Source organism: Coregonus clupeaformis, chromosome 19 (assembly GCF_020615455.1).
Source record: "Coregonus clupeaformis isolate EN_2021a chromosome 19, ASM2061545v1, whole genome shotgun sequence".
In the NCBI taxonomy this organism is placed as follows: Eukaryota; Metazoa; Chordata; class Actinopteri; order Salmoniformes; family Salmonidae; genus Coregonus; species Coregonus clupeaformis.
Genome location: NC_059210.1, coordinates 721,515 through 736,512, shown reverse-complemented (window position 1 = coordinate 736,512; position 14,998 = coordinate 721,515). Strand labels below are relative to the sequence as shown.

The following is a 14,998-nucleotide window of genomic DNA, read 5'->3' as shown; positions in this document are numbered from 1 at the left end:
ACTCTGTGTTGTTGTTTTTATCGCATTGCTTTGCTTTATCTTGGCCAGGTCGCAGTTGTAAAAGAGAACTTGTTCTCAACTGGCTTACCTGGTTAAATAAAGGTGAAATATATATTTGGTTTTTTTAAGTACAGGGGTGGCAGCATCATGCTCTGGGGGTGCTTTGCTGCAGGAGGAACTGGTGCACTTCACAAAATAGATGGCATCATGAGGAAGGAAAATTATGTGGATATATTGACGCAACATCTCAAGACATCAGTCAAGAAGTTAAAGCTTGGTCGCAAATGGGTCTTCCAAATGGACAATGACCCCAAGCATACTTCCAAAGTTGTGGCAAAATGGCTTAAGGACAACAAAGTCAAGGTATTGGAGTGGCCATCACAAAGCCCTGACCTCAATCCTATAGAAAATGTGTGGGCAGAACTGAAAAAGCGTGTGCGAGCAACGAGGCCTACAAACCTGACTCAATTACACCAGCTCTGTCAGGAGGAATGGGCCAAAATTCACCCAACTTATTGTGGTAAGCTTGTGGAAGGCTACCCAAAACGTTTGTACCAAGTTAAACAATTTAACGGCAATGCTATCAAATACTAATTGAGTGTATGTAAACTTCTGACCCACTGGGATTGTGATGAAAGAAATAAAAGCTGAAATAAATAATTCTCACTACTATTATTCTGACATTTCACATTCTTAAAATAAAGTGGTGATCCTAACTGACCTAAGACAGGGAATTTTTACTAGGATTAAATGTCAGGAATTGTGAAAAATGGAGTTTAAATGTATTTGGCTAAGGTGTATGTAAACTTCTGACTTCAACTGTATGTTGAATGTTTATTGAGAGCAGTTTGTGTTTGTGTATGCTGTTGCTTATGGAACAAGTTTTTACTTTTCTTATATATCTCTTAATGAGTGATCAACCATTATTGAACATTGATGTATACATACGTATCTCTCTACAACTGGGGAGGCAGCATATGACACTTCAGAAGTGACAGGCTACACACAGCTCACACACCACACACACACACACACACACATACACAAAATGACAGGTCACTCAACTATTTAAACGAATCAGAACTAAGCTACCCAGACCTCTTCATTCTCACTCCCCAGTTCTTAGAAAAAGTTGTCTAACTAAAAACAGTAGGCCTATCCTACTCAAAGTCATCCAATCAGAACAGAAGCCAAGAAAATAAAACCTTGTCAAATCCTTCTGTCATTCCTCCCTTTCTGTGGCTTTTTTTTGTGTCTGTGTCCTTGTCTATCTATTGTGAGAATTCTGAAAAAGCATTTGTTGGTATGTGTGTCTCTCTGGGTATGTTTGTTAATTTGTGTGTTTGTGTGTATGCACATGCAGTGGGCCATGCTTCACAATTAGATAAGTCTGCTTAAACTTGCTGTCTGAATAATTTGATATTTGATTACCGTAAAGTCTACACTTGAATTTAGTGTTACAGTGCATTCGTAAAGTATTCAGACCCCTTGACTTTTTCCACATTTTGTTACGTTACAGCCTTATTTTAAAATTGATTAAATCGTTTTTTTCCCTCGTCAATCTACACACAATACCCGATAATGACAAAGCAAAAACTGGTTTTTAGAAATGTTTGCAAATTTATAAAAAAAATAAGAAAACGGAAATATCACATTTACATAAGTATTCAGACGCTTTACTCAGTACTTTGTTGAAGCACCTTTGGCAGCTATTACAGCCTAGAGTCATTTTGGGTATGACGCTACATGCTTGGCACACCTGTATTTGGGGAGTTTCGCCCATTCTTCTCTGCAGATCATCTCAAGCTCTGTCAGGTTGGATGGGGAGCGTCGCTGCACAGCTATTTTCAGGTCTCTCCAGAGATATTTGATCACGTTCAAGTCCGGGCTCTGGCTGGACCACTCAAGGACGTTCAGGTGGCGGCAGGTAGCTTAGTGGGTAAGAGCGTTGTGCCAGTAACTGAAAGGTTGCTGGTTCTAATCCCCGAGCCGACTAGGTGAAAAATCTGTCGATGTGCCCTTAAGCAAGGCACTTAACCCAAATTGCTCCTGTAAGTCGCTCTGGATAAGAGCGTCTCCTAAATGACTAAAATGTAAATGTAAAATGTTCAGAGCTTGTCCCGAAGCCACTCCTGCGTTGTCTTGGCTGTGTGTTTAGGGTCGTTGTTCTAATTGAAGGTGAATCTTTGCCCCAGTCTGAGGTCCTGAGCGCTCTGGAGAAGGTTTTCATCAAGGATATCTCTGTACTTTGCTCCGTTAATCTTTCCCTTGATCCTGACTAGTCTCCCAGTCCCTGCCGCTGAAAAACATCCCTACAGCATGATGCTGCCACCACCATGCTTCACCGTACGGATGGTGCCAGGTTTCCGCCAGACGTGACGCTTGGCATTCAGGCCAAAGAGTTCAATCTTGGTTTCATCAGACCAGAGAATATTAATAATAATAATATGCCATTTAGCAGACGCTTTAATCCAAAGAGACTTACAGTCATGCGTGCATACATTTTTTGTGTATGGGTGGTCACGGGGATCGAACCCACTAACAGCTGTGCTCATGGTCTCATGGTCTGAGTCCTTTAGGTGCCTTTTGGCAAACTCCAAGCGGGCTGTCATGTGCTTTTTACTCAGGAGTGGCTTCAGTCTGGCCACTCTACCATAAAGGCATGATTGATGGAGTGCTGCAGAGATGGTTGTCCTTCTGGAAGGTTCTCCCATCTCCATCTAGGAATTGTGGAGCTCTCTCAGAGTGACTATCGAGTTCTTGGTCACCTTCCTGATCAAGGCCCTTCTCCCCCAATTGCTCAGTTTGGACCGGCGGCCAGCTCTAGGAAGAGTCTTGGTGGTTCCAAACTTATTCCATTTAAGAATGATGGAGGCCACTGTGTTCTTGGAGACCTGCAATGCTGTAGACATGTTTTGGTACCCTTCTACAGATCTGTGCCGCGACACAACCGTGTGTCAGAGCTCTCTGACAACTCCTTCGACCTCATGGTTTGGTTTTTCCTCTGACATACACTGTCAACTGTGGGACCTTATATAGACAGGTGTTTGCCTTTCCAAATCATGTCCAACCAATTGAATTTACCACAGGTGGACTCCAATCAAGTTGTATAAACATCTGAAGGATGATCATTGGAAACAGGATGCACCTGAGCTCAGTTTTGAATTTAACAGCAAAGGGTCTGAATACTTATGTAAATAAGGTATTTCTGTTTTTTCTTTTTCTTTATGGGTATTGATGAGGAAAATTGTTTATTTGATCCATTTTAGAATAAGGCTGTAACGTAACAAAATGTGTAAAAGGTCAAGGGGTCTGAATACTTTCCGAACGCACTGTATATAAAACCTTGGTCAATGATGACACTGTGTTTTACTGTTCATGAAAAGTTATACAGTCGTGGTCAAAAGTTTGGAGAATGACACAAGTATTGGTTTTTACAAAGTTTGCTGCTTCAGTGTTATGAGATATTTTTGTCAGATGTTACTATGGTATACTGAAGTATAATTACAAGCATTCCATAAGTGTCAAAGGCTTTTATTGACAATTACATTAAGTTTATGCAAAGAGTCAATATTTGCAGTGTTGACCCTTCTTTTTCAAGACCTCTGCAATCCGCCCTGGCATGCTGTCAGTTAACTTCTGGGCCACATCCTGACTGATGGCTGCCCATTCTTGCATAATCAATGCTTGGAGTTTGTCAGAATTTGTGGGTTTTTGTTTGTCCACCCGCCTTTTGAGGATTGACCACAAGTTCTCAATGGGATTAAGGTCTGGGGAGTTTCCTGGCCATGGACCCAAAATGTCGATGTTTTGTTCCCCGAGCCACTTAGTAATTATTGTTATTTTTTATCATTTTGCAGACGCTCTTATCCAGAGCGACTTACAGTTAGTGAGTGCATACATTTTTCATACTGGCCCCCCATGGGAATCGAACCCACAACCCTGGCGTTGCAAGCACCATGCTCTACCAACTGAGCTACAGGAGGTGCTCCATTACATTTACATTTAAGTCATTTAGCAGACGCTCTTATCCACAGCGACTTACAAATTGGTGCATTCAACTTATGATAGCCAGTGGGACAACCACACTTTTTTTTATTTATGGGGGGGTAGAAGGATTACTGTTATACTATCCCAGGTATTCCTTAAAGAGGTAGGGTTTGAAGTGTCTCCGGAAGGTGGTCAGTGACTCCGCTGTCCTGGCGTCGTGGGGGAGCTTGTTCCACCATTGGGGTGCCAGAGCAGCGAATATCTTTGACTGGGCTGAGCGGGAACTGTGCTTCCGTAGAGGTAGGGGGGCTAGCAGGCCAGAGGTGGATGAACATAGTGCCCTCGTTTGGGTGTAGGGTCTGATCAGATCCTGAAGGTAAGGAGGTGCCGTTCCCCTCACAGCTCGGCAGGCAAGCACCATGGTTTTGTAGTAGATGCGAGCTTCAACTGGAAGCCAGTGGAGTGTGCGGAGGAGCGGGGTGACATGAGAGAACTTGGGAAGGTTGAACACCAGACGGGCTGCGGCATTCTGGATGAGTTGTAGGGGTTTAATGGCACAGGCAGGGAGCCCAGCCAACAGCGAGTTGCAGTAATCCAGACAGGAGATGACAAGTGCCTGGATTAGGACCTGTGCCGCTTTCTGTGTAAGGTAGGGTCGTACTCTGCGAATGTTGTAGAACATGAACCTGCAGGATCGGGTCACCATTTTGATGTTAGCGGAGAACGACAGGGTGTTGACCAGGGTCACGCCAAGGTTCCTTGCACATTGGGAGGAGGACACAATGGAGTTGTAAACCGTGATGGCGAGATCATGGAGCGGGCAGTCCTTCCCCGGAAGGAAGAGCAGCTCCGTCTTGTCGAGGTTCAGCTTGAGGTGGTGATCCGACATCCACACTGATATGTCCGCCATACATGCAGAGATGCGATTCACCACCTGGTTATCAGAAGGGAGAAAGGAGAAAATTAAGTTTGTGTCGTCTGGCGGACACATGCTGGAAAAGGCATTGGTCATCACCAAACTGTTCTTGGATGGTTCGGAGAAGTTGCTCTCGGAGGATGTGTTGGTACCATTCTTTATTCATGGCTGTGTTCTTAGGCAAAATTGTGAGGGAGCCCACTCCCTTGGCTGAGAAGCAACCCCACACATGAATGGTCTCAGGATGCTTAACTGTTGGCATGACACAGGACTGATGGTAGCGCTCACCTTGTCTTCTCCGGACAAGGTGTTTTCCGGATGCCCCAAACAATCGGAAAGGGGATTCATCAGAGAAAATGACTTTACCCCAGTCCTCAGCAGTCCAGCAGATGCACTCACACCTGCCTGCTGCCATTCCTGAGCAAGCTCTCCACTGGTGGTGCCCCGATCCCGCAGCTGAATCAACTTTAGGAGACGGTCCTGGCGCTTGCTGGACTTTCTTGGGCGCCCTGACGCCTTCTTCACAACAATTGAACATCTCTCCTTGAAGTTCTTGATGAACCGATAAATGGTTGATTTAGGTGCAATCTTACTAGCAGCAATATCCTTGCCTGTGAAGCCCTTTTTGTGGAAAGCAATGATGATGGCACGTGTTTCCTTGCAGGTAACCATGGTTAACAGAGGAAGAACAATGATTTCAAGCACCACCCTCCTTTTAAAGCTTCCAGTCTGTTATTCTAAATCAATCAGCATGACAGAGTGATCTCCAACCTTGTCCTCGTCAACACTCTCACCTGTGTTAACGAGAGAATCACTGACATGATGGCAGCTGGTCCTTTTGTGGCAGGGCTGAAATGCAGTGGACATTTTTTGGGGGGATTACGTTTCATGGCAAATAGGGAATATGCAATTAATTGCAATTAATCTGATCACTCTTCATGACATTCTGGAGTATATGCAAATTGCCATCATCAAAACTGAGGCAGCAGACTTTGTGAAAATTAGTATTTGTGTCTTTCTCAAAACTTTTGACAACGACTGTACACACCTAGACTACATAGACTACCCACAATATAGACCTGCTATTTTCAGACAAAATCAACACACACTTCACAACCAACACATCTACCAAGACAATACACACAATATCATATACTTGTGGTCTCATTTATCAAACACTACCAACTGTACCTTTCCTTAACATCAGGAAGGTAGTAGCACTCTCAAACTACCAACTATTTTCAACTTCTGTCTATCTATAACATACAACTAGATAGGTTGGTTCCCAACCTTTTTTGAATCATGGCTCACCTTGACAGGATAAAACATCCTGTGGCACACCTCAACTTTTCCTAATAATTTATTTAGTGGGAATGGCCTCCATCTCATCTGATCCATACTGCAAATCATCCATTTGCTGTGACGTTTAAAAAAATCTAAAGATTAAATAGGGTTTATTTAAACTATTTTCATAGTTCCTTACTCATGATGCTTAATTTGTGTGTACCCATTTAAAAGTGTCCTGCAATTCTCCTATAGAAAGAAAACTCTGGTAGGTCTAGAGACGAGAGGTTTTCTGCATTGTAAAGGTGCAACCACAGATTCAAAACCATGCTCAGTTCGTTTCTTTGGCGGAGGCTGTGGTACTGCTAAGCCTCATCAAACTTGCCTGTGCCAATGCTTCTCACAGGAGAAGTAAAATTATAGAAATGACTATGCTCGTGATGCGCGCCCCTCAATTGATACAAGTGTAAAAACAGCTCCAGCGCACCGGACTTGAAACAATGATACAGATGTAACCATGTGTGCCATTCAATGTATTATCTGAGCGGCACTGGTGCTCCCAAGTCAAAATCCCATGTTCATTCCACAGGTCACATTTATAAGTGTGTTATAACGGTGTTCAAAAAAATTATCAAGATTAGGAAAAGTTTCGCGCCACACCTGAGAGATCCTCAAGGCACACCAGTGTGACGAGGCACACCGGTTGAAAACCACTGACCTAGACTACTCACAATTTGTACTCTTTCCAGACACCAACAACACACACTTCACGACACATACATCTATCATACAAATACAATGCCTAGTGAAAGTCTGCACACCCCTGTCACAATTGTCAAAAAAACTCTGCCTTAAAATGTAATATAATAAGGGATTTAATTAGATTTTTTTTCCTGCAGATCTACACAACCTGCTTCACATTTTCAAAGTAAAAGTTTACAACATTTTCTAAATTAATAAAAACAAAAAACAAAGATGGCTTGATTGCGTATGTCTTCACACCCCAGAGTTAATACTTGGTGGGAGGACCTTTGGCAGCAATTACAGCTGTAATTAATTTTGAATAAGATTTTTCCAACTCTGCACAACTCTTAGGGCAACATACACTGAGTATTCAAAACATTAGGAATACCTGCTCTTTCCATGACATAGACTGACCAGGTGAATCTAGGTGAAAGCTATGATCCCTTATTGAAGTCACTTGTTAAATCCACTTCCGTCAGTGTAGATGAAGGGGAGGAGACAGGTTAAAGAAGGATTTTTAAGCCTCGAGACAATTGAGACATGAATTGTGTATGTGTGCCATTCAGAGGGTGAATGGGCAAGACAAAATATTTAACTGCCTTTGAACGGGTATGGTAGTAGGTGCCAGCACACTGGTTTGATTGTGTCAAGAACTGCAACGCTGCTGGGTTTTTCATGCTCAACAGTTTTCCGTATGTATCAAGGACATCCAGCCAACTTGACACAGCTGTGGGAAGCATTGAAGTCGACATGGACCAGCATCCCTGTAGAAAGCTTTTGACACCTTGTAGAGTCCATGCCCCAACAAATTGAGGCTGTTCTGAAGGCAAAAAGGGGTGCAACTCAATATTAGGAAGGTGTTCCTAATGTTTTGTACGCTCAGAGTATATCCTGTGTTTTTGTCAAAATTGCTCAAGCGCAATAAATTTGCTTGGGAATAATTATTGGACAGCAATATTCTAACTTTTTCAAGCAGTTTTTGTTAAGCTATGGTTAAACCCAGCACTCAGAGAAACAAAACACGACTAAGGGAGTGGAAGAAACAAAAATTATTTTAATAAAAGTTCAATTTGTCTTAGTCCAAAAACAACTGAAAAAAAGGAACAGAGTGGGCTAGTCGGCTCCGGAGGAAGGAGAGGCTAAGGCAGGCAGGCAGGCAGGCAGGCAGGCAGGCAGGCAGGAAGGCATGTCTGAACTGAAGACAAAACAAACGACAGGTTAAGGAGAGTAAAGAGCCAGGCTGAAGACAAAGACAATTGAACTCTACTGGTGAGCCAAGTTACCGCTCTAGTAAGAACAACGATCTGGCGCCGGTGGAGAGCCATGCCCAGGAATTAGTAGTGCAGGTTGATGAGAGAATAGGATGCAGCTGCGTAGGCAGGAATCACTGGAAACAACCCACAGCTGCACAGGAGAGGCAGATCCTGAGCACGCCCCCCGATCCACTCCAGACACACACCGGCAGACGCACCAACATAATGGGGACAAACACACATACAGATACAACAGACAAAGAGGGGACAAAACAAGGAGGAAGGGAAACAGAAAAGGGAGAGACAAGCTGCCCACATAACAGTTTTAATGTCAGGACTGACAAACTCCACAGCCCCTGCTGGTGACAAGCATACTGATAACATGATGCTGTCACCACAATACTCGAAAATACAAAGGGATCAACAACATTGCATTCACTCCACATTACTGGCTTGTATGGCAACTTGAAAACAAGGAAGCCTGTGTTATTTTTAATTTTATTTCAAATCATCCATTATGTTTGCAAAAAGGCCCTTAAGTAATACTGCAAGACAACATGGAAAATAAATTAACTTTTTGGCTTAAAATAAAAACTTCTGGTTTGGGACAAATAAAATAAAACATCACAGAGTGAAACCCTTTGTATTTTTAAGTAATGTGGTGGCAGCATCATTTTATGTGTATGCTTGTCACCGGCAGGGACTGAGGGGTTTGTTAGGATCAAAATAAATATGAAAGGAGCAAAGCCCAGGTAAAAAGCTAAAGGAAAACCTGCCTCAGTCATCTGAATACCTAATACTCGGATATAGTTATATTTTTCTGCGGGACAAGTACTCAATTTGAATACCAAAGACACACTAGAATGACTTTCCAATAGGTGTTGAGTGTTGCTGAGGGGTCCAGTCTCAGTCCTGACTTAAATCTGCTTGAAAATCATAGGTTTGAAAATTGCTGTCCATCAATGATTCCCAAACAAATTTACTGAGCTTGAGCAATTTTGACAAAAACAATGGATATATGCTGCCCTAAGAGTTGTGCAGTGTCGGTAGAATCTTATTCAAAATGATTTACAGCTGTAATTGCTGCCAATGGTGTTTCCACCTAATATTAAGTGTTAACTCTGAGGTGTGAAGACATACACGCTTGACTTATTCCACATTGTGTTGTATTACAGCCCAAATTCAAAATTGATTAAATAGATTTTCTTTCTCACCCATCTACACACAATACCCCAAAATGGTATTGTGAAAAGGTATGTATTTTTGCAAATGTATTGAAAATGAAATACATATCAAGGCTAAGACCCAGATGCAGACACAGGAGGCGGATAGTACGAGTCTCAGAGTTTATTACATATCAAGGGGCAGGCAGGCAAAGAGTCGTAATCCAAATCAGAGTCAGACAGGTACAGGACGGCAGGCAGGATCAAGGTCAGGACAGGCAGAAAGGTCAGAACTGGGAAGTCTAGGAAAAACAAAAACTAGAGCACAGAAAACATGGGAACATGCTGGTAGGACTTGACGGGACAAGACGAACTGGCAACAGAAAACGCAGGTATAAATACAGTGGAGACACCTGGTGGGGGCTGAAGACAAGCACAGGACAGATGAAACAGATCAGGGTGTGACAATACACAAATATCTCATTTACATAAGTATTCACACCTCTGAGTCAATACTTTGTTGAAAAACCTTTGGCAGCAATTACAGCTGTGAGTCTTTCTGGGTAAGTCTCTAAAGCTTTCCACACCTGGATTGTGCAAGATTTGCCCATTATTCTTTTCAAAATTCTTCAAGCTCTGTTAAATTGGTTGTTGATCATTGCTAGACATCCATTTTCAGGTCTTGCCATAGAATTTCAAGAAGATGCAAGTCAAAACTGTAACTCGGCCCCTCGGGAACATTCGGTGTCTTCTTGGTAAGCAACTTCAGGGTAGATTTGGCATTGTGTTTTAGGTTATTGTCCTGCTGAAAGGTGAATTAATCTCCTAGTGTCTGGTGGAAAGCAGACAGAACCAGGTTTTTCTTTATGATTTTGCCTGTGCTTAGCTCCATTCCATGTATTTTTTATACTGAAAAACTCCCCAGTCCTTATCGATTACAAGCATACCCAAAACATGATACAGACTTCAGTAGACACTCTTATCCAAAGCATACATTTTTCATACTGGCCCCCCGTGGGAATCGAACCCACAACCCTGGCGTTGCAAGCGCCATTCTTTACCTATTGAGCTACAGGAGGCCCTACTATGCTTGAAAATATGGTGAGTGGTACTCAGTAATGTGTTGTATTGGATTTGCCCCAAACATAATATTTTATATCCAGGACAAAAAGTTAATTGATTTGCCACATTTGTTGCAGTATTACTTTAGTGCCTTGTTGCAAACATGATGCATGTTTTGGAATATTTGTATTCTGTACAGGCTTTCTTCTTTTCACTCTGTCAATTAGTATTGTTGAGTAAGTACAATGTTGTTGATCCATCCTCAGTTTTCTCCTGTCACAGCCATTAAACTCTGTAACTGTTTTAAAGTCACCACTGGCCTCATGGTGAAATCCCTGAGCGGTTTCCTTCCTCTCCAGCATCTTCGTTAGGAAGGACACCTGTATCTTTGTAGTGACTGGGTGTATTGATACACCATCCAAAGTGTAAATAATAACTTCACCATGCTCAAAGGCATATTCAATGTCTGTTTTTTTCTGTTTTTTTTACCCCACCTACCAATAGGTGCCCTTCTTTGCGAGGCATTGGAAAACCTCCCTGGTCTTTGTGGTTGAATCTGTGTTTGAAATGTACTGCTCGACTGAGGGACCTTACAGATAATTGTATGTGTGGAGTACAGAGATGAGGTAGTCATTCAAAAATCATGTTAAACACTATAATTGCACACGGAGTGAGTCCATGCAACTTATTATGCAAATTTTTACTCCTGAACTTAACTTATTTAGGTTTGAATATTTATTGACTCAAGGTATTTCAGCTTTTCATTTTAAATTAATTTTGTAAAAATTCCACTTTGACATTATTGGGTATTGTGTGTAGGCCAGTGACAAAAAAAAACAAATTTAATCAATTTAAAATTCAGGCTGTAACGCAACAAAATGTGGGAAGAAGTCTAGGGGTGTGAGTACTGTCTGAAGGCACTGTAGGCAATCAATACATCCTTTAATAAATATATATGAAAAATGTAGACCTTTTTTCTATACTTTTTCTTTCACTTTGAACATGTGGATCAGGTTGTGTAGATATGTAATCCCTTTTTAGATTTAATTTTAAGGCAGTAAAAATGTGATAACTGTGCAAGGGGTGTGCAGACTTTCACTAGGCACTGTACATATTATTCACCAACTTTATTACACTCAACTTACTTTGCCTGTAAGATTGCACGTCTGTTGATAGAGACGAACTACACTCAGTCTCTCTCTTCGAATTCTATGGCTGTCTATAGCAACACCAACATTCTGGGCCACCCCCCTCATGCCCTCTGTTCCCCACCCCTCCTCACCCCAGATGATCCCTCCCATGCCGTGGGCTTGTGGAGACAACACCATGATGGAGATGATTGAGAAGAAGCGCAGCCTGTGTCGGGAGATCAAGGCCCGCCAGGGGCCAGCAGACAACAGCCTGTGTAAGCAGGACAGCATGCCCATCTTGCACAGCTGGAGGAAGAGCAGCAACAGGACCAAGAAGTATGAGGGCCCTCCCCCTTACTCCACACAGACCACCGTCTTCTGGGACACAGCTATCTGACAGGGTGATCCACCCTGTCCTGGGCCTTGTTCATTAGGCTCCAAACGGAAGTAAACAGACTGAAACAGGACTTGACCAGTAAGTCCAGGACTACCTGGACTTGACCAGTAAGAAACCCTCATTTTGGTTTTCCATTGCAAAACATTTTAAAACGTTTCAATTGCGTGTCCTAATGAACACAACCCTGTCCTCAGACTCTCATACTCCTCCCCCTTCCTTTCACAAGCCAGAGATGGGCATTGAGCTGGTGGCCAATCAGAGGACAGGAAGACCTGGGGTCCCCCCCACCTCCCTGTTGTAGCAATTCAAAGACCTGGTATATCTCCCTGGTTTTGTATTGCTAATTTATATTTAATATTTTTGTATCTCAGTAATTGTCTTAATATTGAATATGCTTAGTATAATTAAATATTTTCTAAAGATTAAAAAATATGAAAAAATGAGAACATTTTAGTCTAGAGGTGAACTGTTAATTGGTTTCTCAAACCTTGTTTTGGGTATTTGGTATGTTGCAATGACACTTGTCTGTGTGTTGGAGAAAATAATATGTTGCTAATACGTTGAGCCAATACGTGGGCACCCTACCACCCGACTAGAATCACTACTCTCGACGGGTCTGACCTAGAGTATGTGGACAACTACAAATACCTAGGTGTCTGGTTAGACTGTAAACTCTCCTTCCAGACTCACATTAAGCATCTCCAATCCAAAGTTAAATCTAGAATCGGCTTCCTATTTCGCAACAAAGTCTCCTTCACTCATGCTGCCAAACACGCCCTCGTAAAACTGACTATCCTACCGATCCTTGACTTCGGCGATGTCATTTACAAAATAGCCAACACTCTACTCAGCAAATTGGATGTAGTCTATCACAGTGCCATCCGTTTTGTCACCAAAGACCCATATACTACCCACCACTGTGACCTGTACGCTCTTGTTGGCTGGTCCTCACTACATGTTCGTCGTCAAACCCACTGGCTCCAGGCCATCTATAAATCACTGCTAGGCAAATCCCTGCCTTATCTTAGCTCATTGGTCACCATAGCAACACCCACCCGTAGTATGTGCTCCAGCAGGTATATCTCACTGGTCATCACCAATGCCAACACCTCCTTTGGCCGCCATTCCTTCCAGTTCTCTGCTGCCAATGACTGGAACGAACTGCAAAAATCTCTGAAGCTGGAGACTCTTATCTCCCTCACTAACTTTAAGCATCTGTTGTCAGAGCACCTTACCGATCACTGCACCTGTACACAACCCATCTGAAATTAGCCCACCCAACTACCTCATCCCCATATTGTTATACATTTTTCTCATTTGCATCCTAGTATCTCTATTTGCACATCATCTCTTGCAAATCTATCATTCCAGTGTTAATACTAATTGTAATTATTTTGCACTATGGCCTATTTATTGCCTTACCTCCATAACTTGCTACATTTGCACACACTGTATACAGTGGGGAAAAAAAGTATTTAGTCAGCCACCAATTGTGCAAGTTCTCCCACTTAAAAAGATGAGAGAGGCCTGTAATTTTCATCATAGGTACACGTCAACTATGACAGACAAATTGAGAAAAAAAATCACATTGTAGGATTTTTAATGAATTTATTTGCAAATTATGGTGGAAAATAAGTATTTGGTCACCTACAAACAAGCAAGATTTCTGGCTCTCACAGACCTGTAACTTCTTCTTTAAGAGGCTCCTCTGTCCTCCACTCGTTACCTGTATTAATGGCACCTGTTTGAACTTGTTATCAGTATAAAAGACACCTGTCCACAACCTCAAACAGTCACACTCCAAACTCCACTATGGCCAAGACCAAAGAGCTGTCAAAGGACACCAGAAACAAAATTGTAGACCTGCACCAGGCTGGGAAGACTGAATCTGCAATAGGTAGCAGCTTGGTTTGAAGAAATCAACTGTGGGAGCAATTATTAGGAAATGGAAGTCATACAAGACCACTGATAATCTCCCTCGATCTGGGGCTCCACGCAAGATCTCACCCCCCGTGGGGTCAAAATGATCACAAGAACGGTGAGCAAAAATCCTAGAACCACACGGGGGGACCTAGCAAATGACCTGCAGAGAGCTGGGACCAAAGTAACAAAGCCTACCATCAGTAACACACTACGCCGCCAGGGACTCAAATCCTGCAGTGCCAGACGTGTCCCCCTGCTTAAGCCAGTACATGTCCAGGCCCGTCTGAAGTTTGCTAGAGTGCATTTGGATGATCCAGAAGAGGATTGGGAGAATGTCATATGGTCAGATGAAACCAAAATAGAACTTTTTGGTAAAAACTCAACTCGTCTTGTTTGGAGGACAAAGAATGCTGAGTTGCATCCAAAGAACAACATACCTACTGTGAAGCATGGGGGTGGAAACATAATGCTTTGGGGCTGTTTTTCTGCAAAGGGACCAGGACGACTGATCCGTGTAAAGGAAAGAATGAATGGGGCCATGTATCGTGAGATTTTGAGTGAAAACCTTCCATCAGCAAGGGCATTGAAGATGAAACGTGGCTGGGTCTTTCAGCATGACAATGATCCCAAACACACCGCCCGGGCAACGAAGGAGTGGCTTCGTAAGAAGCATTTCAAGGTCCTGGAGTGGCCTAGCCAGTCTCCAGATCTCAACCCCATAGAAAATCTTTGGAGGGAGTTGAAAGTCTGTGTTGCCCAGCGACAGCCCCAAAACATCACTGCTCTAGAGGAGATCTGCATGGAGGAATGGGCCAAAATACCAGCAACAGTGTGTGAAAACCTTGTGAAGACTTACAGAAAACGTTTGACCTGTGTCATTGCCAACAAAGGGTATACAACAAAGTATTGAGAAACTATTTTCCACCATAATTTGCAAATAAATTCATTAAAAATCCTACAAAGTGATTTTCTGGATTTTTTTTCTCATTTTGTCTGTCATAGTTAACGTGTACCTATGATGAAAATTACAGGCCTCTCTCATCTTTTTAAGTGGGAGAACTTGCACAATTGGTGGCTGACTAAATACTTTTTTTCCCCACTGTATATATTTTCTGTTTATTGTTGACTTTCTGTTT

The 14,998-nt window shown here is 42.6% G+C and overlaps 1 protein-coding gene across 1 annotated transcript in view; it reads left to right on the top strand.

Moving 5' to 3' along the window:
* Positions 1 to 12,300, top strand: part of LOC121560200 (neuronal tyrosine-phosphorylated phosphoinositide-3-kinase adapter 2-like) — a 36,013-nt gene extending 23,713 nt beyond the window's left edge. The window contains exon 5 of the mRNA XM_041873235.2: positions 11,700 to 12,300. Coding sequence (XP_041729169.2) covers positions 11,700 to 11,939 — 240 coding nt within the window. The 3' untranslated portion in view covers positions 11,940 to 12,300. The remainder of the gene's footprint in view (positions 1 to 11,699) is intronic.
* The last annotated feature ends 2,698 nt before the right edge of the window (positions 12,301 to 14,998 follow it).